This window comes from Maylandia zebra, linkage group LG17 (genome assembly GCF_041146795.1).
Source record: "Maylandia zebra isolate NMK-2024a linkage group LG17, Mzebra_GT3a, whole genome shotgun sequence".
NCBI lineage: Eukaryota > Metazoa > Chordata > Actinopteri > Cichliformes > Cichlidae > Maylandia > Maylandia zebra.
Window position 1 is genome coordinate 1464222 of NC_135183.1, and position 22758 is coordinate 1486979.

General features: G+C 42.3%; 1 protein-coding gene across 2 annotated transcripts in view; it reads left to right on the top strand.

Moving 5' to 3' along the window:
• The window catches only part of scube1 (signal peptide, CUB domain, EGF-like 1), a 118064-nt gene that overhangs the window by 62244 nt on the left and 33062 nt on the right, over positions 1–22758 (top strand). Inside the window, exons 5-8 of one of the 2 annotated variants that reach the window (XM_076875747.1) lie at positions 4102–4230; positions 6249–6365; positions 11059–11148; positions 16848–16964. In XM_076875747.1, the coding sequence (XP_076731862.1) occupies positions 4102–4230; positions 6249–6365; positions 11059–11148; positions 16848–16964 (453 nt within the window). The remainder of the gene's footprint in view (positions 1–4101; positions 4231–6248; positions 6366–11058; positions 11149–16847; positions 16965–22758) is intronic. The other variant, XM_076875748.1, reaches the window with a different exon arrangement.

A 22758-nucleotide genomic window follows, 5' to 3' on the forward strand; every position in this document is an offset into this window, starting at 1 on the left:
TTAGTGAATGATGATCCCCGAGATGAGTTGTTCCAGAAAAGCCTCGGGCAGCTGAAGCTAGAAAACGATGAGGAAGACGAAGAGGAACTATCATGCACGGCCAAGCCCTTGCATGGGATATCTATCTGTACAAAGGAGAAGTGGCTGTCATCAAGAAATCCAACCAGTGGTTAGGAAACCAGTGGTCACTAAATGTGATGCCAGTAGTGCTGCCAGTGAACAATGGTCATGTTTTTGTTAAATAAGTGGATATCAATTTACTGCTTAATATTAGGTGTTTTTTACACAGTGGAGAATTAAATGAGTGCATAAAGATGAGAACTCTGACCAAACTAAGTCTAATCGTTTTCATCTATCAGGTGTCCAGTTTGAACCTGAGTAACTGACAAAAGAAATTCACTTTAAAAAGGTGTTTCTATTAATCTCATGGGATTTATAAATATAGTTCAGTCAGAAAAGACACATTTGAAGTGATCATCGTCATTCCCCATGAACATGCCACACATTTGAACAGAGGAGTAATGAGTAGTTATCCACTTGGAGCGGCAAAGTGAAGGTGGGTGTTGGTGGCGTGGGTGGATGTAGAAACATGTCAGGGAAATGTCCTTTTTATTGAGAATTGGCTGCTAAATTGGGAGGGGTGTGTTTGGTACATAATGTGAGCATACTGGGGCGAACACAGTTCAACTGACAGACCGAACTAGCTCCCAGACTCCATTTATGTCGTATTTGTATAGGTGTTTCACATTATTGAAACTTTAACATCTACAGTTGAATTGAGCTGTCAAATGTGTATTTGTCCCTAGTGGGGAGATCGGGTTGTGAGACTCGCTGTCAGCATCACCTCATTCCTCATCACCCTCAAAGGAAACGGGGAGGAGAGTAACTCGGAGACTCTAAATTATCCCGCTCTGCGTCCCTCTCTCGCCTTTCTTCTAACATTCTTTTTCCACATTCCTCTCGTCTTTCTTCAGTTTGTCTCCCTCTATCCATCTCTGTCTTTCACTTCATTCCTTCCTTTTTTTCTGTCTCTGATTGTACTTTGCCAGCCAGACTTTTGGGCTTTGGGGTGTAACGCTGCAAGAGTCAGGTTGTAATAACATGGCTGTGATATGCTTGGACCTCATCTGGAGTCAGACCTCCTGAGAGAGCAGGAGAGGGATGTGAGGACTGCTGGATAAAGAGAAGCAGAGAGGTGAAAGAGAAAGACAGACAGAGGATAATAAAAGAGACAGAGGAGAGCCTGTGTGAGAGGCAAAGTCTATCCTGGGGGCTCCTACAGGGCCACGAGGATGTGCCTCAGTGTTTTGTCTGGACCTTCTGGGGCTCCCAGCGAGGACGTTCAGTAGTTGTAAACCTGCTGACCTTCTTTGTCTAAACAAAGCTGCACACTGAGCTGGAAAGAAGAAAGATCAACCCTTTCTTTACCTTTTCACTGCTAAGTGAAGAAATGCAGTCACAATTGGCACAGGCAGCACATATCATTGTTTTTTGGTGTGTTTTATTCACTTCAAAGCACCACTGACTCCACAGGTCAGAGGTCAGGTCAGATATATATATATTTTAAATGCATTAATATTCTTTATGCCTTTGAAAAAGCACATTGGTTAAGGGACGTTCAGTCATGCTTCAGCTGTGTGTGTGTGTAGTTTTTATGTTATGCCCACATAAACAGCTGATCTGCATAACTTCTGCAAATATCGCCTAACTATACTCACAAAGAGTGAAAGTCTTTGTTACAGCTTGTTCAGACTGCAGGAGTCACTCAAGGTGTTTGTTGGGTTGCTTTATCAGAAAATTTCAGTTAGATTTTATGGATTTTGACTTCTTACGGTTGTGTTTATTCACCTAACTGTTCCATTATTGGTGCAACTTTTTTTAAAATGGGAATTGATTCAACCGTTATCATTTTCTCGTATGGGTTTAAAAAATCCTTTGTTTTATTTTCATACACTTATTATAGTTCTAACGTCTTAAGATCTGGTCCATGAACCTCTGCCGTTTTTCACCAGTAACCCATGCAGCACACTGAGTGTGTCAGTGAGCTCTAGGCTTAGCCAGGCAGCCTAACCCCCTCGTCATGTTGGCCACAGTTCGCGCCCGCAGCTCTGTTTGCTGTTTTAGGCTCAGTTGTGCTGACGGCCGGGCCTGTGTCCGTCTTCTCGCTCTCTCTCCGTTTATTTGACTTCTCCAAAGTTTAAACCGGTTGTAGAAACAGTGCTTTCTTATGAGTTTAGTTTTCAAATAAGATCTATGCATGCTTTGGCATATGTTCAGAGCTTTTTACCCTCTAGCATCATTGGTCTGCTAATTTTATGAGTTGTACAGGGTCCAGATTTGGCTGCATATCAGTACCAGCCAATCTGGCTGAATTATGTGATGTGAGGTGGATTTGGTTTTACTCTTTGTCAGCTATGTAAATGTATGTAAATGTATGTTCCTGCATGAGTGCTTTTGATTTTGCACTTTGATTGAATAGTCAAATTAAGAGTGTACAGTTAAAAATCATTAATCATTCATTATCACTCCCATTTCAGGAGAATAAAGACTGTTCAACAGTTATTAAGTGAAAGGAGTCGTATGAGCAACCAGCCACTAAAAAGCTATGCAAGAAAAACAACTTCTTACGAGGATGAAACAAACCGTTCTTTCAAACTGAAGCCCCCTATCAAATTTTCAACTTCTGTTTTGTAGAGAAAGTCAGTTGATTGTGACACAAACCCAAACGAATTCCCCATTTCTTGCCAGAGCTCAGTGATATCTTTGGCTGGCGTTTTCCTCACTACTTGATCCTCCATCCTCTGCTTCTTTGCTTCCTCCCCTGTCCTATTTCACATATTCTTGCCACAATGTGCTCTGTAAATCACCAGGAGTAGACTAAGAGCACATCAAGCAGACCTCTGTGATTGAACGAATGGATGAACAGACTAGAACAAAGAAATAGTAAGTGCTGACAAGAAAAAGCCTTAGTGGAAGCTGAGATGGGTCAAGCATTGACATGTAGACTTTAATTGGTCCTGATGAAGACGTGTCGAGATTCTACCGTGTGTGAGAATGAGGTTTCAGATAGCATCATTCTGGCTCGTAGCATTAGGAAAGAAAAGCAGCGGTTTAATGACCCTTGGCTGTTCAGCTCACCCTGAAGATTGGGCTTGCTGTCACATATAACACATCTAACAGAGAAACCACAGTTCTTCAGTTACAAGTCTCCTTGCTGTCTCCTTTTAATACTGCGGCTGACCTGCCGTGTGTGATTACGGCACCCTGTGGGATTTTTACAGCTGTGATTAAGGGTGTAAGGATGATGAAGTTGGTGAAGGATGTCAGCAGAGGAATCGGGATAGTCAGCTAGACAACTAAAAACCACCTTTGGAGTAATATGGGTTTAACACTCAAGGCTCCTTTTTGCATTTTGTAATGCTACTGTACGGCTATCATTTGTTAACATGACGCTTGTTCTTGTAATACATTTATTACCAACCTGAAAGTTTATCCGCTGGTCATTCGACATGACGAATGACTTCTGAAGTCTTAATTCAGCTCAAGACGCTGTAGATTCCCGTCAGTAACACTTTCGGTCCGCTAGTAAAACGTAGTTCTATTAATCTGCGCTCATTACTCCGGATGTAAGTCCCAAAAACTGAATTTTGGAACTGAAACTGAACGGTGAGAAGTGAATCTGAAATTATTCAAGAGCTAAATTTTTAAAGGGTAAAATGCAGTTTCAAAGCAAATGAATTCATTTTCAAAATATAAAATTCAATTTCAATTTAGTGATGATCATTTTCAAACCAATAAATTGAATTTCAAATTAGGATAATTCATATTCAGCTTTTAAAAGCATTTATTCAAGTTATAATTCAGATTCAATCCAAGCGATTCAAATTCACATTTAACTTATTCAAATTCAGTGTCTGATGGCACAGATTTCTGCCCATAGAAAGTAGTTTCAAATAGTAGAATTCATTAAAGCTAAAAAGGCTTGTTTCAGACTGAGGGGCTAAGTCAGTCAAGATCAGGACTGTCCTCTCGCTTCTGTATAATCAGGTAAAAAAGCTTTCTTTATGTAAAGTGTTAAATATTCTCCGTGTTCCCACCCAGATGGAATGAACTGCATGAACAAGGACCACGGCTGCGCCCACATCTGCAGGGAAGCTCCGGGGAAAGGCGGCGTGTCGTGTGAATGCCGTCCTGGCTTTGAGCTGGCCAAAAATCAGAAGGACTGCACATGTATGTATCACATTTGACCTTCACTTACCCAAACCGACGCACACAGTGTCCGTGTCAACTCACTGACACAGCGTGCCTTTAAGTCTACATACGTTTTTCATAGATGTGTGCTTGTCGTTGTATTTTACAATTCACATGACAGCAAGGTGTTATCACTTTGTTTTATAGACCTGATTTTATTGAGGTGATGTATTAGTGCCACGAAGGATCAAAATGTTCCTGTTATAAACATCTGCAATAGCAATGAATGGACCAATTCCACCGGGCCTCCCGTGGTAAAATATACGGTTGGACATTTAATACCAAAATCAGCTAAGCGTTTCAAGCCAAGCTGAAGGTGCTGAAGGATTCAGAAGAGCGATTTCATGTCCTTTTGCAACTCAGTTCCTGTTTCTCACTCCTCGCACCTAGAGCCTGCAGCCCTGGAATTTTGGGCTGCTGTTTTTGATGGGGGAAAGTGAGCTTTCACTTACAATGTTTGGCAAATCATCTCGCTATACTTTTAGGCAGTGAGAGTATTAAGATTTTGAAAGCCTCAAAAAAGCTCTAATGTTTCCCCCACTGTGGTAATATTTCATTAGCGGCAAGGGACCCGGTGCTGTGCTGGCCTGTTGAGCATGGCAGCAGTGGACGGTAGTAAATGAGTGATGAAAGAACTGGCAGACTGCAAAGCCTCCAGTATCACACATACAGACGCACAGACCTCACTTTCCTCTGTCATTCTTATGCCTGTTAATCGCATTTCCAGTTCTCTATGTTTGATGTTCTTAATCGACACAGGATGAAGAGTCTTAAGGATCTAAGTTTTTCTATTTACACTTGGTTTTTGTGACCTGTGAACTCTCGGCAAAATAGGAGGACCTGAAAATGATGGAAAAATGATAACATAGGAATTCATAGGTGATTGTTTTTATGTTCCAAGGAACAAAAGCTGAAACTGAATTTCTCTGCTAGATACTAAGACCAGACACTGTTCCTGAGTACTACAGGAAGATTTACTTTACTTTCCCTGAACGGTTAATGACCAAACTCAAGCCTTTGGTCTTGTATAGAGTTTATTCAGTGCACGTAAGTAATCACTGTTTGGTCTGTGAAGCTTCATCCAGGTCATCGTAGTCTAAGGAGCTTGGAAAGAAAAGCGTCTGGACATTTTTAAGTTTCTTGAAGACGTTTCACCTCTCATAACCAAGTGACTAGGTGGAGGATCAATAGGGGGTCCGTGACCCCCTTGGGGACACTCCCATAGGGCTTAAATCTGGGACTCTCCACCAATTGCTCTTAAAACTGAAGAAGCTTCTTGGATGAAACGTCTTCAAGAAACTTAAAAAAGTCCAGACACTTTTCTTTCCAAGCTCCTTAGGCCCTGGCAGCAGCCAGGATGGCAATCACCAACACAGTCAGTTCTTCCTGTGCCCTTATAGAGACAAAGCTCCTGTGCTGCAAATAAGAAGGAGGTACTCTGATGTTATTGTGGAGCCATAAAGCTAGCTTTCCATCCAGGCTGAGGTGGATGAAAGAGTAAAACATATCAGATCTTAGGCAGACAAATATTGATGGTTTCTTGTTTTTTGTGCGTATTTGTATTTAAAATGTCCGGTCGTTTCAGAAACAGCAACATATAGAAACTGCTACGGAAATGATTTGAACATGATGCTCAGTCTCCTCTCCGTCCGTTACATCCCGTCTCTCTCTCTCCTCCATGTCTTTATGCTTCAGTATGCGTTTCCTCTCTCTCGCCCTTTCTTCCACCGTAATAACTTTTTGCTCCCTCTCTTTTTTACTTCTTCTCCCTTTTCTGCTACCATCCCATCTAATTCCCACTCAGTGTATTCTCCTCTAGCTCTCTCTCTGTCCTCTCACTCACGCTGACTTGTTGACCAGCATAAATCTGATTGCGTCTTACAGCACAAATGACCAGAGATCAGTAATGTAAACAAATATAGACAAATAAACAAGTAAATGAACACTGGCACTGTATTATAAACTCTAAAGAGAGCTGATGTCTGTGTTATCTTCAGTGACCTGTAACTATGGAAATGGCGGTTGCCAGCACACATGCAACGACACAGACACGGGGCCTGTGTGTGGCTGCCACCAGAAGTATGCCCTGCACTCAGACAGCAAGACCTGCATTGGTGAGTGACAGCCACCGAGTTTCTCTACACACACCCCGAAGCTCTCACAGCTGCCTGACTGTAACATCTGCTGTATAATGGAAGGCCTCAGACAGTTTTATAGCTTAGAACAAAGAGTAACATGTACGGGGGGTTGGAGCTGGTGAGTCAACAGACAGATCACCTAAAAGTTCTTCCCCCATACTGCCTCAACCTTACCGTACTTAAGCTCTGTGAACACGAGGGAGCGAGGAAGCTTTTCACACAGACCTTAAAAAAGACGATGGATTCAAAGCTTTGATGAGAATTTCTACTAATGTTTTGGGCTTCGACAGGAAGGGAACACTGCGATACATGTACAGTTAATCATAGTTGCAGACCTGACTGTGACTCATACTTCCAGGACTACTTAAAGTTTTCAGGTCATTTGTCAAACTTACTGTGAATTTATAATATACTCCACTGTTTGGGAATCATATCTGAACATGTTGTTAGCATAGTTAGAACCACTGACACCGTCAGTGATGGTTTATATAAATAAGAAATGTGATACTGTAAGATTAAATATGCTTGTGTGAGAGTAAAAGTTCACACACACACACACACACACACACACACACACACACACACACACACACACACACACACACACACACACACACACACAGTAAGACAAGAGAGAATATAGTGTAACAAATTAAAATAACTCTGCTTTTTTATATAATTGAAGAAGCACAAATAAATGTTCTTTTCCCAAAAACATGTAAAATGCAAATGCAAAGATTCAGTGCAATGATTTTCAAACCCAACTCTGCTACTGTATCCAAGCTTATTTAGGAGAGCTAAAGTTCGTATTTATTAAGCATGCCAGCAGTAACATGTCAGGACCGAGGAAACAGTGGTGACATATTTTAAACACATATTGAATAATAATCACATTCATTATATCAGAAGTAATGAGCTCAGTCAGCGAGCAGTAGGGAGCTGTCTCTGCTCACACAGATCATTTGTACACATCCTGGTTCTTGCTTAGAGGAGATTCATTTTCATCTCACTCGCTCTCCGATCAGTAAAGCATGAATAAGGCATTCCAGGTATGTGAAGCCATTCAGAGCTTTTCCTTCTTACTGTTGACTTAAATTTAAGAAACTTTGCTAAACCTGAAAGCAGTTTTCATCACTACAACCCGGCTCTCAGAGCATGTTTATCAGAGCTTGTCGTAGTTTAAGTATATGGGTACAAGTGCTGCTGTTACACACATGATCACTTGTATTTTTGATCGTCAGATTACATATTCTAATAATCATCAGGGTCCTCAGTGTACTTAAATCAATGTCGCTACTGTAAGGATTTGCAGTAGGACGTGAAGGTGGCCTCTCATGATTCTCAAACACTTTGCATGGTAGATTCCTGTGTTGGCTAGCTTGGACTGTGAGCAGCGCAGATATTCCGGTGTCTTACAGTACGGAATAAACAACGTTTTCACTGTTTGCACGAAGGAAATGGCACACTAGATACAGTCCTTAAAATGACCATTCTTGTGTAATATTTGTGAAAATTATTTAATTTTGGGGAGTGAATTATTAAGCATAGTTAGTATTTTCAGTTGCTGTTCTTAGTTATTTAAAGTTTTAAGGAAGAAGCTTCACTTTGGCTCAGAGTAAATGAGAGCAGAGACCATCTGTTCAAGTTAAATTGGTGCACAGGAAAAATCTCTGTGTCTCCTGCTAAAAGAGCTGCTGATCAAAAGCAATGACAATATCCCAGTCAGCTAAAGAAAATAGGACAAAAACCCAGGCGTTTATGTGTATTACGAGACGGAGGTTGACATCTGAAAGCTGGAAGATCCTCATATTTGGAAAGTTAAGGATAGCAAAATGAGTCTTATGTGGCTGTTTGGAACTCCAGAAAAGGTCAAAGTATGTTTCCAGACAGAAATCCTTGGATTATTAGCAATCGAGTTCAGAGCTTCGGATGAGACTGTGTGACTGTGGCTCACAGGTGGTTTTTAACTGCCAGCTGAACCTCGGTGAACACAACACGTATACATCAAGGAGAGGTTAAAACCTAAAGTGTGATTTCATATTTAATGTTACAGATGAGCTGATGAGTCTGTGGTCAGTCGTGTCTGTGAACACTGGTGAACACATAATTATCTGATGACATTTTGATGGCTGTGTTTGAACACTGGACACACCTGCCTCGCTGTCTCTCAGCCTTAACACTGGAGCAGGTTGCTGTGCTGCTCTTCAGCAGCGCCGGGTTTTGATTGCCACTAACCCTTTTTCCTTCCAGCTGCTCTGAAGAACTGGAACACTCGATGAAGAAAAGGCTGTGAAGAGGAAGCAAAATGAGAGCGGGAACACTTCTCTCCCTCTTTTCCCAGTGTCTTGTGTGTTTTCTCTCTCTGTCTGTCTCTCTCTTCATTTTTTGATCAAAGCAAGGACCCCCTCTGTCTGAGTGTCCCAACTGCTTTATGGGCCTACCTTTAACCCCCACCCCCTTTGACCCTTTCTATATAGCGCTACTCCTCTGTTCCTTCTTCCTCCTCCCTCCTCCTGCTTTCTGGTGATAGTACCTGATTGCCTGTCTTGTCTGAGCAACCATGTTCAAACCGAATCAGGTGGATATGGGGATTAATCCTCAGTGCACGAGAGGAAAGAGTGACTATGGGTTGGGGGACCTTTTGTTAGACTCTGTGGTTAAAAATGGAAATCTCAATTGCAGCCTGATCTTAGAGAAAGCTCCCATAAAAGCAAAGCTAACCTCCTCCTCCAGCTCTCTCACTACCTCCTCACCCTCCATCTCACAGACTGGTTAAAAACCAAAGTCGCTGCAACTCCATCCACTTGTACCTGTTCTTGCTCCATACATGTTAACCGAGGAAAAGGGACTTGGAGGGTTCACCCATCCTCACTTTATTACCTGCCATTCCTGCTGCATGCGTCACTCACATGCCACATCGACCGTTTGTCTTTCATTAATCTGTCTGGCTGTTTGTTTGCTTGCTCAGCTGCATAGGAGAGCCTGTAATTCACTTTTGTTCTTTTTCCTTTCAATTTTCTTTCTTTTTTAATTGAAGGACTTTTCTTTTGCTGCTGCTGCTGTTGTTTGTAGCAACACTGGTCCTTCTGTTTCGTCCCCAGTGCATTGGTTTTACCATCTCCTCCTCGCTGTAGTAGTAGAGTGGTTCAATTCTTCCCACTCCTCATTCTCTGTAGGTCTGGCTCTCTAAAGCAACTCCCCTCTCTATGGGACTTCGACCACCACTTAGTCCCATAGACTCTTTAGGGATGAGTGGCTGGGACCTCTCTCCCTCAACCCCTTCTAAACCTGTCTGACACATCCACATCCACTATGTCTCCCACTCTGACAGATTATTTCACACAAGAGATGGTATGCAGCAGCTCTTGCTTCGGCACTCACACACATTCAAATAACTACATTTTATCCACTAGCTCAGCACCAGAAAAGCCTGCATTCATCCCTGAGTGTGCTTCAGAGAGCCCTCCACTTTGTCCATCATGTGCCTGAGAGGAGAGGGAGAAAATGGTCGCAGGCTGAGGCAGACGTTAATTGCCCCCTTATCTATGCCCCTTTCCCCCATCCACACCTCATGAGACCGAGCATGTACATCCAAGGCCTGTCCTTTTTGAAGCGAGTGGCGTGCATTCACAGAGATGCTCATTCAGGCCTTAATGGCTCAAGCCCAATAAAAGACCACCTCCCTCTCCTGCTCATCGCCAAACCTACCATCCCCAATGCAGCACATGCATGCCTCTTTAACAGCCATCCGACTGCCTTCTTCCACCCCCACCCCACCTCCGCTGCCCAGCCTTTGGGAATGTGGTTTTTCCAGCGTTGACTGTTAAAGCCAGTTGTGACATGTGCCATAGACAAACAGGCAACCAGCGCTGCCCCCAGACTACCTCCTCCTGTTTTTTGTTTCTCTGCATGCTCTCCTTACACCCCCTTCAAACCCCATCCCTTCAGACCTCCTTCCTTCATATAGCTCTCCCACTGTGGGGCATGATGGGACTGATGTTTTTCTTCTTTCTCTGCTCTTCTGTGTTTTTCATTCCCTCTCAATCATCTCATCTTTGCTCAGTTCTTCAGGCAACTCCTTCCACCCTGTGACCTCTTGTGCATCACTCTTTCTGCTCTTTCTTGTCATCCCTCTCGTCTCTGTGCCCACGTTTAAGGCAGCTCGTCTCGAACATGTTCCACGAGTGACTTCCCCTCCCTCTCTTTCTCGTGTCCCTCCATCCTAATGTGAGGAAATCATTGCTGACAAAGCATGGCTGGTCTAAGACAGAAGCTCCATCAAAGAAATAAACCCCGATCCCACTGTTCATCCCAACCCCATCCCACCCCTAAAACCCCACACCGCTATCATTAAACAAATCTACTCATATGTGGGCCCTGAAGCTCCTCCCCTTCCCTACCTATTGTCTACCTACCGCTTCATTTTGAAAGCTCCACACTGATACTGATCATTTTCATTTCATTTTGTTTTGTTCTTTTAATTTGCTCTGGGGGTTCATCATTTGTTTGGGGATTAACACTCTAACAGGGATTTTGGCGCCTCTTCATCGCTTCTTGCTTCTTGGCTTTGGTTTTTTGCTCAAACGCCAAGAGGGGCTGAAGGTCTGGTCATTTGGGCTTCTCATTAACCTGCTGCTCACTGTTTGTCCCCTTGTTACTTGTGTTTTAGAGAAAGATGAGGCTGCAATTGAGAGCTCTGAGTTCAATGCCACGTCAGTAGCTGATGTGGACAAGCGGGTGAAACGGCGGCTACTTATGGGTAACTCTTTTCTTCCTCTTTCTATGTGTTGCTATGGCGCTTGTGCTTGTATTCCCGACTCTACTCCTATCCGCGCCCTTCTCCTTCTCCTCTCTAACTAAATTTTATCAAGAGAAAATTGGAAACCCTTCGGGGCTCACTGCATCTACCCCCACAGTCACAGTTTGCTTTATTTTTTTTCTCATATCTGATGAGATTTAAAAACACGGGTAAAACAAGTCTCACTGAATAACTCTACTTTTCAAACCTCTGGAGGCCTCGAAGGTTTTCTCAGTGACTAACATTTACTTTCCCAGTTATACTCCAAATGTTTTGTTTTCCACTTCCTGTATTTCTGATTACTGATGCTCCAAAACAAAAGGCTTTATAGAAAAATAAAGGTCATAGACCCAACTTTCCCCATGTTGACACAAGTGTAGCATAAAAGGTTCCAGCTGTACTTAGCAGAACGTTCTCATAACCGTAGCCATCGAAGAGGTAAGAGGCTGTGAAACTGTAGCAGCCAGATCCCTGGTTCACATTGATGGTTCAGTGATGGTTTGTACCACTTTGAGGATGTATCCATCTATTCCGCCTTTAAATTTATTGCAGATCAGCGTCTGTGCTATTGGTGAAAATTTTGGAGCCACTAATCTTAATCCCAATTGTAATTAATTCCAAAAACACCAAGGGTGGGCTAAAAACATCAAACTACGATTGAGTTAATGAAGGTTTGGAGCCTACCATCAAGTATGACTTTGTAGCACCTCAATCAATCAGACTTTCACCAAATCAAATGGGTGGATCAGTCAAGATGTGCCTTTTCTGAAGCAACACATTTCTACTCTAATTCAATGCCTGGGGTCTTTTTGTTTCTCAGACAGGAGTCGAGCAACTTAAAGTCCTGCTGTTACCAAATGTCCTGTATACTCTGTGGTCCATTAAAACATGTTTCAAACTTACACGAGTTTTCTTTAAGCAGGTTCTGGCCACTGTGGCTTGAAGCAAGGATGGAAAATTGGGTTTCGCAGGCTTCCTCATTCCTCTTTAGCTTTTCTTCCATTTTCTCTCCGCTCCCATTCATCTTTTTACCAAATATTTGATTTGCTCACATTCTAAACCTTGCTTCATCTCTTGTCATATCAGCAAGCCTCCTCTTCTGATTTTGCCCCAAAAGTAGTGTTACAGGTTTGCTGAAAGTCTGTCATGTATGCCACGCTGGAATGGCACAAACCTCCACAGAGAAACACGATTCTGTAACAAGCAGCGCCTCTAATTCATTCATGTCATGTGTAATAAAGATCTACTCTTTCCTTTTTTGATGCCTAGCTGGTTGTCAACAAGATCTTTCCATTTTAGCTTTTAACCATTAACCATATCGGCTGGACCAATAATAACCATGCAGCAGACTCCCATAAGAGCTGAAATAAGTCGTGTTGGACAGCTCCATGTCCAAAGTCTCTATTGAGACTAGATTTACAGCAAACAGCAGGTGACACATGTGTTACCCAAACCAAACTAAATACTAAGAACCCATCTGACGTGACAAGTCAATTCCTGATAATAACTGCTGTTGAATTAAAATTTGACTGACACTGATAAATGCTGATTTGTGCCCTAACATATCATAGAGCGATATTAGCCTGGTCCTAAACATGACCCTAATTCTGTAAAACATTAATACCTCACATGCTTCCTTCAGATCTGTGAGCATAAATATGTATATGTGCTTCCTTAGAGCACAGAGACCTCACCACTGCTGCACTGAAACTGTCTGAGAGCATCAGTATGTTAGATTTGACACTACTATCATTTTTCTCTCTGCTTCTGAGAGAAATGGTGCTGCAGTGTCCACCCTCGTTGTTGCAGATGACACAGTGTTTAAGACTGATCGAGCTGCAGCCGAGGCTCTAATGAAAATGTGCTGCTAAAACGAGCCATAAGGAGAGGGAGAGGGGAAATAGGGAGGAAAGAGACTAGGCTTAAATCATTCTGTGACAGCTCATGGTGTTAATATTGTATGAGCAGCTAAAAGTGGATCAGGTACAGGAGAGAGCAAAATGTAAAAATAAAAAAAAATAAATGGTGCTACAAGGGAAATCATCACAGTTGATCGTGTGTCATGTGTGTTTATGTGTGTGTTTATCAGTGTTGGGAAGGTTACTTTTAAAATGTATCCCAGTACAGATTACAGATTACATGCCCCAAAATGTATTTTGGAACGTATTCTGTTACGTTACTCAATGAGAGTAACTGTAACGGAATACAGTTACTCATATTTAGTATTTTAAATATGTAACGGCGGCACATGTATTCCGTTACTCCCCAACACTGGTGTTTCTATACATAGCTCAGTAACATGGCCACCGCAGGATCGACAGTGGATCTTGTCGAGTGCTGAGAGGTCATGCCACTGTTCCCTTTTTACAGCAGTGCAGCAGGTCCTAATCCTTTCTGCTTTAGCATGCACAGTTTTATGCTCCCCAGCTTAAATAAATAGGATATGTGTCCTCCTCTCATGGAAAGAGTTGGCAACAGCAGTCAGTGTTAATATGTAAGGAGTGTAACAGATATGTATGTACAACTGTTTTACCTTTTATTCCTCTTCTCCTGTGTGGCCTGTTGTAATCCTGACAGCTGAAGCTGGACTCTTCTTCAGTCTGTATCATCTTCCAGCCTCCTCTCAACAATAGCAGTTTTAAAAATGGCCACATCAACAAGTATAAGCATATATATGTTTATGGTCAAATATTAAAATTATGTAAAATATAAATATACTACAAAATAGCTCTACTGGGCTGAGCTAGGCTTTACATGGGGTATTATCATCCCCACACCAGGTGACGTGGACGCCAACGTTTGTGAATGCTACAACTTGAGAACAAGGTGACGTAAGATTTTGTAGTTGATACCTTAGGTGCATCTGTTAGGAGGCTGAGGGGTAGCACTGGCAGTTGCCAGTATTTTTTAATAAATGGAGCTGGGGGATGATCACTATGTGAGGCTGTCAGGGACTTGGGCGTGTTTTTGAGGGATTAGCTCACATTCCAGCAACAAACAGTGCTCTAAGAAACATAACAAGCCTTTAAAATGTGCACAAATACACAAGACACAAGGAAAAAGATGTGACCCCTGTTAACCACACTGGCAAAAGCAGTTCTGAATGCTTAGCAATGAGGAGAACATTTTTAACTTTACTCGGAGCAGCCATACTAAATGGCGTGTTTTAGGCTACTGACACATTAATAGACGTGTCACTTGCAGAATTCTAAAATTTTAAAAGAATTCTGACCAGAGGCATCGCTTAAGTTTGAATGTTTGAAGGAAACCTCTATAATTTGTATATATCACTTTCTTGGGGTTTTTAGAGTCCATATCTGATGTATGGACGTGATACTGAATAATCAAAGGGAGCAGCTGTGCACATCGCAGGGTCTTCTTGTAATTGACTAAGTAAATGAATATAACCTGAATAATGAATATTAACTTCATCAACTGTAATGCTTGGTACACTGCTTGTGCACACAAGCAACCAGCAATCAGGAAGACGCTGCAGTGGATGAAAGCAAAATTTCAATTAGTGTTAATGTGTGCACTTTAGAGCTGTGAACTGACAGATTTTGTTACTTTTTAACAAGGTCAGACATGAGAAAGTGAATGAGGTTATTTTTGCAGGGCGATCTTTGAGCATCATTGAAATCACCATATGACGACCTGTTTTAATCAAGGCAGCCGTCTACGCTGAACTGCTCACATTTAATTTATGTAACGTACTCACCGCAGAGCCCACAGCTGAAATATAATCTTCAGGTCTACTTTTCTGCATGCTGAACACAAGACTACAGCGAGTATTTGTTTGGTAGCAAGCACTGTCATAAACTTTCAGCAAGCACCAGTGAAAGCCTGTCTCTCTTTTCTTTGCATCCACCCTCCATCGTAGAAAATAAAAATAAAATACAAAGAACGGATTATTGCTACAAGTCCCACCACTCACTCTCAAATAAACCTGAAAGAAGTATTTGGAGTTTTAGGCTTGGAGAGGAAAGTATGAGGGGCTTGTGCCGGATGTCAGGCAGGCCCAGCATTTCATCAATACTCCCGAGCTCAGCCTGGCCCTGGGGCTGGGCTGGGCGTGGCGATAGAGAGGCTCACCCTCAGCTAATGACAGGGCCCACTGTACTCGGTATAGATCACCCTGACCCATAAACAACATCTCCACACACTGACAGGCACATACACTTTTACTGTACACACCTATGCAGACACACTGACCTCAATGCAATAGACATTTGTGAGACACACACTTGACAGAGGCCTGAGTCCGGGACAGGGCTCTGCTGTGTCTTGCCTGGATGTCGAGGTATCTCTCCTTCCAGTCTTTGCAACTACAAAACTGCCAGCTGTCATTCTGAAATGCTTCATTTGAGCCAGACATTTACATTTGAAATCATTTTGCATTCTTGCTTGGAAACTTTTCCAGCAAGAGAAATGGGCATTAAAAGGATGATGAATGCAGAGTGACAAACACATACGGACCAGAAAGCACAGATTATGGGATGGTGGCGTGAGACTGATGTTGTTTGGTGCTGCATGAGGGAAAACAAACAAATGTACAAATACCTTCCTGTTTCCTGATAGCAAACATCAGCCATCTTGGCTCAGATGTGTTTGTGACTCTGCATTCTGAAAGGGCATTATGCTAATGCACTGACCTTTAGATGTGGATGTGTTTGCCTGACTGAATAGGCCTTTCCTACTTTGCTCTTTACTTCACTCGGGCACACAATCTCCTAGCATTTTAATTAAAGGAAAAGCTGCCAAGAGAAAGGAGGTGGGGGGCGTCCCTGCCAACGCTATTTAAGGTCCAGAGTGTCATCTTCTTAGGAATTAAATAAATTCGATTGGATGTTTCTGAGGTGTGTTTGTTTCCTTAAATTTGTTATTATACTATATTCTAGTATTCCTTACAGAAATACTTTGGTACGATTTTCTCTGGATCTCAGTCACCTCCACCAGAAGCAGAACAGATACAAAGCCAATCTTCCTTATTAGGTGTAGTTTTAATCAGTTCCTCTGGATGTCAAATTTCAGCCTCTTCAGCACTTCTGCAGGCCCATTGAGCAGGTTTGTGTTGAGCTTTGCTAAAGCAACAGCAGCTGGGCAGGTAAGCCAGAGTTACCATGGACTTGTGTTTGTTTAGGATCAGCTCAGGGAATACTTATCTCCACCAGATACAAGAACATTTTTCTCTAGGAAAATATACACTTGAGCTCTGATGAATGTCTTCTAGACTTACAGCACTCAATCCACTAACTTTATTTTTCATCTACTGACCCTTGTGTTTTCTTGTCACTTTTGGAAACAGGACCGATCTCAGAGTTCTTCACACTCCTCAGTGGAATTTGTCTTGTTGTATTGATACATTGTTTATAATAAATCTTGACGTGTGTATACTACCAAGTGTTGTAAATGAATATATAAAACTCTTCCATTCATAAAAACTGCAGTTGTCATAGGATTCATCCATGTGTTGACAAAGCTACATGAGACGAGGATACAGTTCACTGTGCTGTCATTTCATACTGTATTCTTCTACCGCATGAAGCTTTGTCTCAACCTGTGTCAGGTGTCAGAAATAGCTTTTTCATCTTTTCAAAGGTAGGGCTCACATGGTAATAAGCCCTCTTTCCTTTCTCCCATCTCTGCCCTGCCGTCTGCAGAGACCTGTGCCGTCAACAACGGCGGCTGCGACAGGACGTGTAAAGACACAGCTACGGGGGTGCGTTGCAGCTGCCCTGTGGGATTCACCCTCCAGCCTGATGGAAAAACATGCAAAGGTCAGTAAAGAGAAGATAGTGTGTGAATATACATGTGTGTGACTTATGTGAGTGGAAAGGGTTAGTTTCACACGGTTCACACGACTGCTTTCTGAGTGATCCACAGCCAAACTCTGGCCTCACCATCCGCTTCACTTCGATCTGCACAAAGCTTCGTTCGTGGTCATTTGCTCTGCTGCTGCTTGTTGTTGGTTTTGCAGTTGAGCATTTCTCCCCTTCTGGGAGCCGAGCTATGACGTCAATGACGGTGGTCCGAGGAGAAGATGCTGCAGCGTGGGCCTTAACAATCCAAACACATTATTATAGCCTTTTGACTTTCCTCTAAACAAACAACCTCGTGGAGTAAGGCAGACCTGTGGGTCTGTGGCTGGGTTGGAGCCCAGTCCCACACAAGTCTTTATTTTTGTCAGGGCTGGACAAAGAAGCAACAAAAGGGCTTCAAGGTTTTCTGTTTTTGAACTTTTCAAATGCATAAAGAGGTTATAAAGAGCAGAATAGCGGTCCCAAACAATCTGAGAATGTGTCATCAGCTCTCATTTTAAAGACTGCATTCATACGTCCAGCAGTGCAGAGCAGGCCACTTCTGTTTGTTTGTCTTCAGTTGGTGGAAGAACCCCAGAGGGTAGGGGCTTCTGTCTGCTCAGCTCCTCAGGACCTTTCATTCAATTCAATTTTTATAGAGACAAATCACAACAACAGTCGCCTCGAGGCGCCTAATATTGTAAGATACACAATAACAATTGAGAGCTTTTCTTTAGTGAAAGTAAAGCATTCAAACACTATTCTAAGATGAATCACCGAAGTACAGCCAGCTGAAGAAATTTGACTATCAACAAAATTATGTGATGTTTCATTCACACTAGAGTAAAAATGCAACCTTGTGATTAGCAAATAAAAGTGATTTCTCAGTAATTGCACTGAATGTCACTGATATACAGACTGGTGAAGGTTTGCAAAAAACTGCTAATTCATAAAAACACATCTGTTTGGAAAAGCAATTCAAGTGTTTGCCAGCTGGTTCTAAATCAAGGCAAGTTTGACAAGCAGTGTATATCATTTTGTGTTGAATCGCCATCCTGTTACAGTTTGTGGAGGAATTTCTTTCTTATTTTAGATCTGTGAGGGTCTGGCTCGACTGAATTTAAGCGATTAGTGTGAATTTCTGTTTAATGTGAATTAGTGTGGATGCATTCTGTCGTGGCTGTGTGCAGGCAGGAAGAGAGGACCCAAAATGCAGGACTCACAGAGGCAGAAGTAATTCAGAAAACTCAGCTTTATTGCTGGGATAGACTGAACAGAAAAACTAACTAAACTGGGAATACGGAACAAACTAAACAGGTAGACAGGCTGGCAAACAGAACACACAGTGAAAGAGGGTACGACGCGACAACGAGCAGGGGAAGACGCAGACACTAAATACAAGAGGTGAACAGAGCTAAGAGGAAACAGCTGGGAGACACGGCTGACGCTGATTACACTGACGAGACAGGGAGCGCACAGAGCTGAACGCACAGACATAAGGCACAGACCTACAAAGTAAAACAGGAAGTACACGACAGACAGAGCGAGCCAGACGAGACAGAAGTTACCAGACGCAGACTCATGAGCAGACAGAATAACACCATGGACAGACAGAAGGAACACAGAGAAGAGGATAAACACTGGGAAACCAAATAACAAAACCTAACAACAAGAACTCAGGAAGTACTGCCAAAACTAGGAAGCTGAAATACTAGGACAGAACCCAAAACAAACAGTCATACTTCGTAATGAAATCAAAAGTAAAAGTACAAAACCAAAAACACTGGGCCACCGACCCAGGACCGGGACATATTCGGCAATAGGTTTGCAATTTTTTGCAGTTTATCACAGTTAAACTTCATATTATCATGAACAGACCTAGTCCCACATCGCCGAAATATTTCAACAAAGCAGCAAGTAAAGCAAACAATATAATATCACGTCAGCTTCACATGGAATCATCTCCTTCTGTCACAAACCGTCTCTGATACTCATCTCTATTCCACCCTGCCTGCACTCTCTTCTTCACCCACCTGTCCTATGCAGTGTCCACTGCTGTTGATTCTCTGTGTTCAAACTCATTGCCACTACTCCTCACTCTTATACTTGATTCTCACATTCTGTCGGCCTCTGTTGACTTTCCTCTTTTCTCCAAAGCACCCCTCCTCCTCTCCAGACTGTAGCCTGTTCCCTACTTTCACTATAGATCAAAATGTCATCTGCAAACATCACAGCTTGTCACAGAGACTCCTGCCTGACCTCGTTTGTCCCGTCCGTCACCATTGCAAACAAAAAGGGACTCAGAGCTGATCCCTCATGTAATCCCACACCCACTCTGAAACCATCTGTCACTCCTACCATCCCACCCTCACATGCTTCTCTGCCACTCCTGACTTCCTCGTGCAGGACCACAGTTCCTCTCTTGGCACCCACAGAGACACAGTGCAACTCCTGTGTTTCTCCATCAACACTCTTTCTCAGCTTTTAGTCCTTTACCTTCTCTCACTTCCTCAATTTGATTTTCAAAGTCATCCCACACAATGCCATCCAGTTACATTCTTCTCTGTGTGCACCTTCCTCTAATTTTATATGTTATGCTATGTCGATTCCTCTTCTTAAAGTGTTCAACAGCCATTTCCATCCTTTTTGCAAATTCCACCACCGTTGGCATTTCTCTCCTTTACACCATACCTATCCATGAGCTCGATTTCCTTCTCCTACATGTCTGTTGGAGTCTGTCCCAAACAAAGCAAACCTCCTTTGCAGACACTCTGCGCCACTTTTCTATAGAGTAGCTCTCGCTTTTAACTAACATCCAACTTGGAGTCATACGCACTGATGCTCATGACAGCACGCCTTCGATTTCCAGATTCAAAACTAATTATGCTGTCTGACAAAGTCTACACCTCCACAACAGTTAAGGATGCCTCTGGGAGTAAAATAGGCCATCTACTCAAAGATCAGTTCCCTCGCTCTTTTTACTGAACTCCAAGTTGCCCCATTTTAATAAATGTTAAGCTTCTGTGGGAGTGTTGAGAGTCACAGTCACATACTCTTCCTTCAGGATTAGTCCCACTCCATTTAGCTTCCTATGGTACGGTAGAACAGTTTGAATCCACCATCCTTGCTTCCCTTGATGGTCCTTACTCTCACCTCTGCTCTTCTGCTTCTCACTGCCTCCAAACACACGTCCTGCCTCTCCCAGTCTTTGGTCTTTGGCTGACAGTAGCACCTTCTCTTTGTGTAATTTCACCTTGCTGACCCATGCCAACTACATATCAGTAAAGATTTGCCTGAAAATAAAAGTTTATTTTGGTGTGTAATAGAAGATGTGAACAGGTTTTCAGTGTGGTACGTTCTGTGAGTGATATCTGATGTGTAGAGAGACATTTACAGTAAACAGCCCACAGGTGATGGACGTGAGATAGATGTCGACGTAGAATCAAGGAATTGGTCATTTTGCACAAGGCAAGATGTCCAGAATCTGGACAGCTGGTCTTATGGAAGTATGGTCCTATAATTTAAAATACTGTGTGCGTGCATGTCTTCCAGATAAAGTGTGTCTGCAAAATGACTGTGGGGCAGTCTGAGAATGTGGCATGTAGGTGTGTGAAATTCTGGAGCCAGAGCTGTCTCAGGCCTGCAAGGCAGACGACGTGTCGGCAAACTTTGAGATGTTTGAACAGTGAGGCCCACGCTGGCCTTTCTCGCTCTCTCTCTCTGACACACACACACACTCTCTTCTTCGACCTTGATGTGCACACGCTCACACAGACAGCACCATCCAGCTGCAAATACAGTAAATACATCCATTTACCTGCAAGAGCACTCAACCACAAGGCAAGACGAGTCAGCGTAATTTCAAATGATTAATTAATAATGTTAGCCAGCTTTGACTGGATGCATTGATTTAACATGTTATTGTTATGACACAAGAGCTTATATAAAACTAGGTCAACTAAGTCAAAAAACAAGAAAATGAATGGAAAAAATTACCAAAAAGCAAACGTGGTGCAAGTGAAATCATTAAAAAGAGAACAATGTAAAAATTAAAATCAACAAATCAACCACTAAAAAGGATGAAATCCATAATTTATGATTATTAAGATGACAAAAAATTTAATAATGAAAAAACATGATCTGTTATTGTCACCCTGTAGCTTGTAAATTGTTGACTTTAATCATTTCAATATACAATTTCTCAGGTATGAATTTCATAACTAATTTTAAACTAATTAGCTTTACTAATGGGTACCTGAGTTTCATGTTAAATGCTGTTGGAGCATCACTGATCTTTGAGTTTGTAAAGCTGTGTGGTCCCACCCTGTGTTACAGTACAGTACTTAAATCATGTCACAACTTGATTCCAGTGTGGTGGCACTAGATTTTATCATAATGCCGAGGTAGTAAGCAAGTGTTTATTTCTCCATTTATATGTCATTACTTGTACTTGGTATGTCATTTATGCTGATATGTTTATCCATCTGCTGCTGTTACACCATGTACAGCTGTCACTGTTGTATGTGGTGTAACCATGTACTGCTAACAGTGCTACTAATAATCGCTGTGTTCATAAATGGTTTACTAAGGAGGAGTAATGCTATATAAATGATATTTACTTGCTAATACCTTACTAAAAGCTTAATAGCGTGACTGATTAATTTCATTATGACAAACTGCACAATAGTACAGCTGGAGGGGGTCAAAGTAGAACCAATGCTCCTTCTTTGCTCAGCCATAAATACTTGAAGATAAAGTCACGTAAAGATGTAAGACCTGCTTTTGTTTTGAGGTACCTGCTGAAACAACTGGTGCTGCATCCTTTTGTTGTTGTTGTTTTTTGAGTCGTTTTAAAGACAGAAATCAGTCAAAGGGAATTATTGCACACGATGTATACTGAAAATGATTCCAGCGACCCTTTCAGCACCATCATCTGCTGGCAGTTATGTAAAGATCACAGCTGGAAGATCATCTCTTCAGATGTCAAGTTAAGAGCCCAGCATCTTGTGCGAACACTTACACTGTCCCTTTGGGTGATTTGTGATGCTGACAGAACCCAGCATTTATAGTGGAGAAAAAAAAGATTCCCCGCTCTGCTTTTTTGCCTTGAGTTAGAAAGATGGATAGGAGTGCAGTCCAGCTGTCCCACGCCCACATAATTTGGTTGTGGATCAGCCCCCGGGCTTCATAAATCCAGCGCTGAGGGGAACTGAGAAACACAGAGCAGGCAGCTCACATCAGTGTCTATCAGGTCAGAAAACATGTAAGATTGGAGAAATATGGCCACAGTGTGACATCACCCACAGGTCCTTAAATGTGGGCTTACTGTTTGCCTCTTCATTTGAAATGGCTACAGTGAAAAAGTGATCAAAGTCAACAGCCCAAGAAAAACGCGACCGCATCGCCATTAAAGCTGAAAGACGCAATGACCAGTAGGTGGCTGTGGCCATCTTTTACTTACAGTCCATGCTTTTACCCCGTGTCTCATGCAGAGTTTACTGTTTAGTGTTCAAGATCCACTCATGATACTTTACATATGTGTGATAATGGTTCCTGTCTGACGACTGGCTGCAAAACAGTCTCTAGTGTCTAAACTCTTTGGATGTGCGTTCATTTTCTGAACCGTGTGTGACGCCTTATCAGTTCCAATTTTCAACTTACTGGTGTATATTAGCAACAAAATTACACCCTTTTAAGTGTCTTAAGTTAAGAATATTTGCTTCACTTCAGCCAGTCCTGGATGTAAAAGACTGAATATTTTAACATCTTCCGT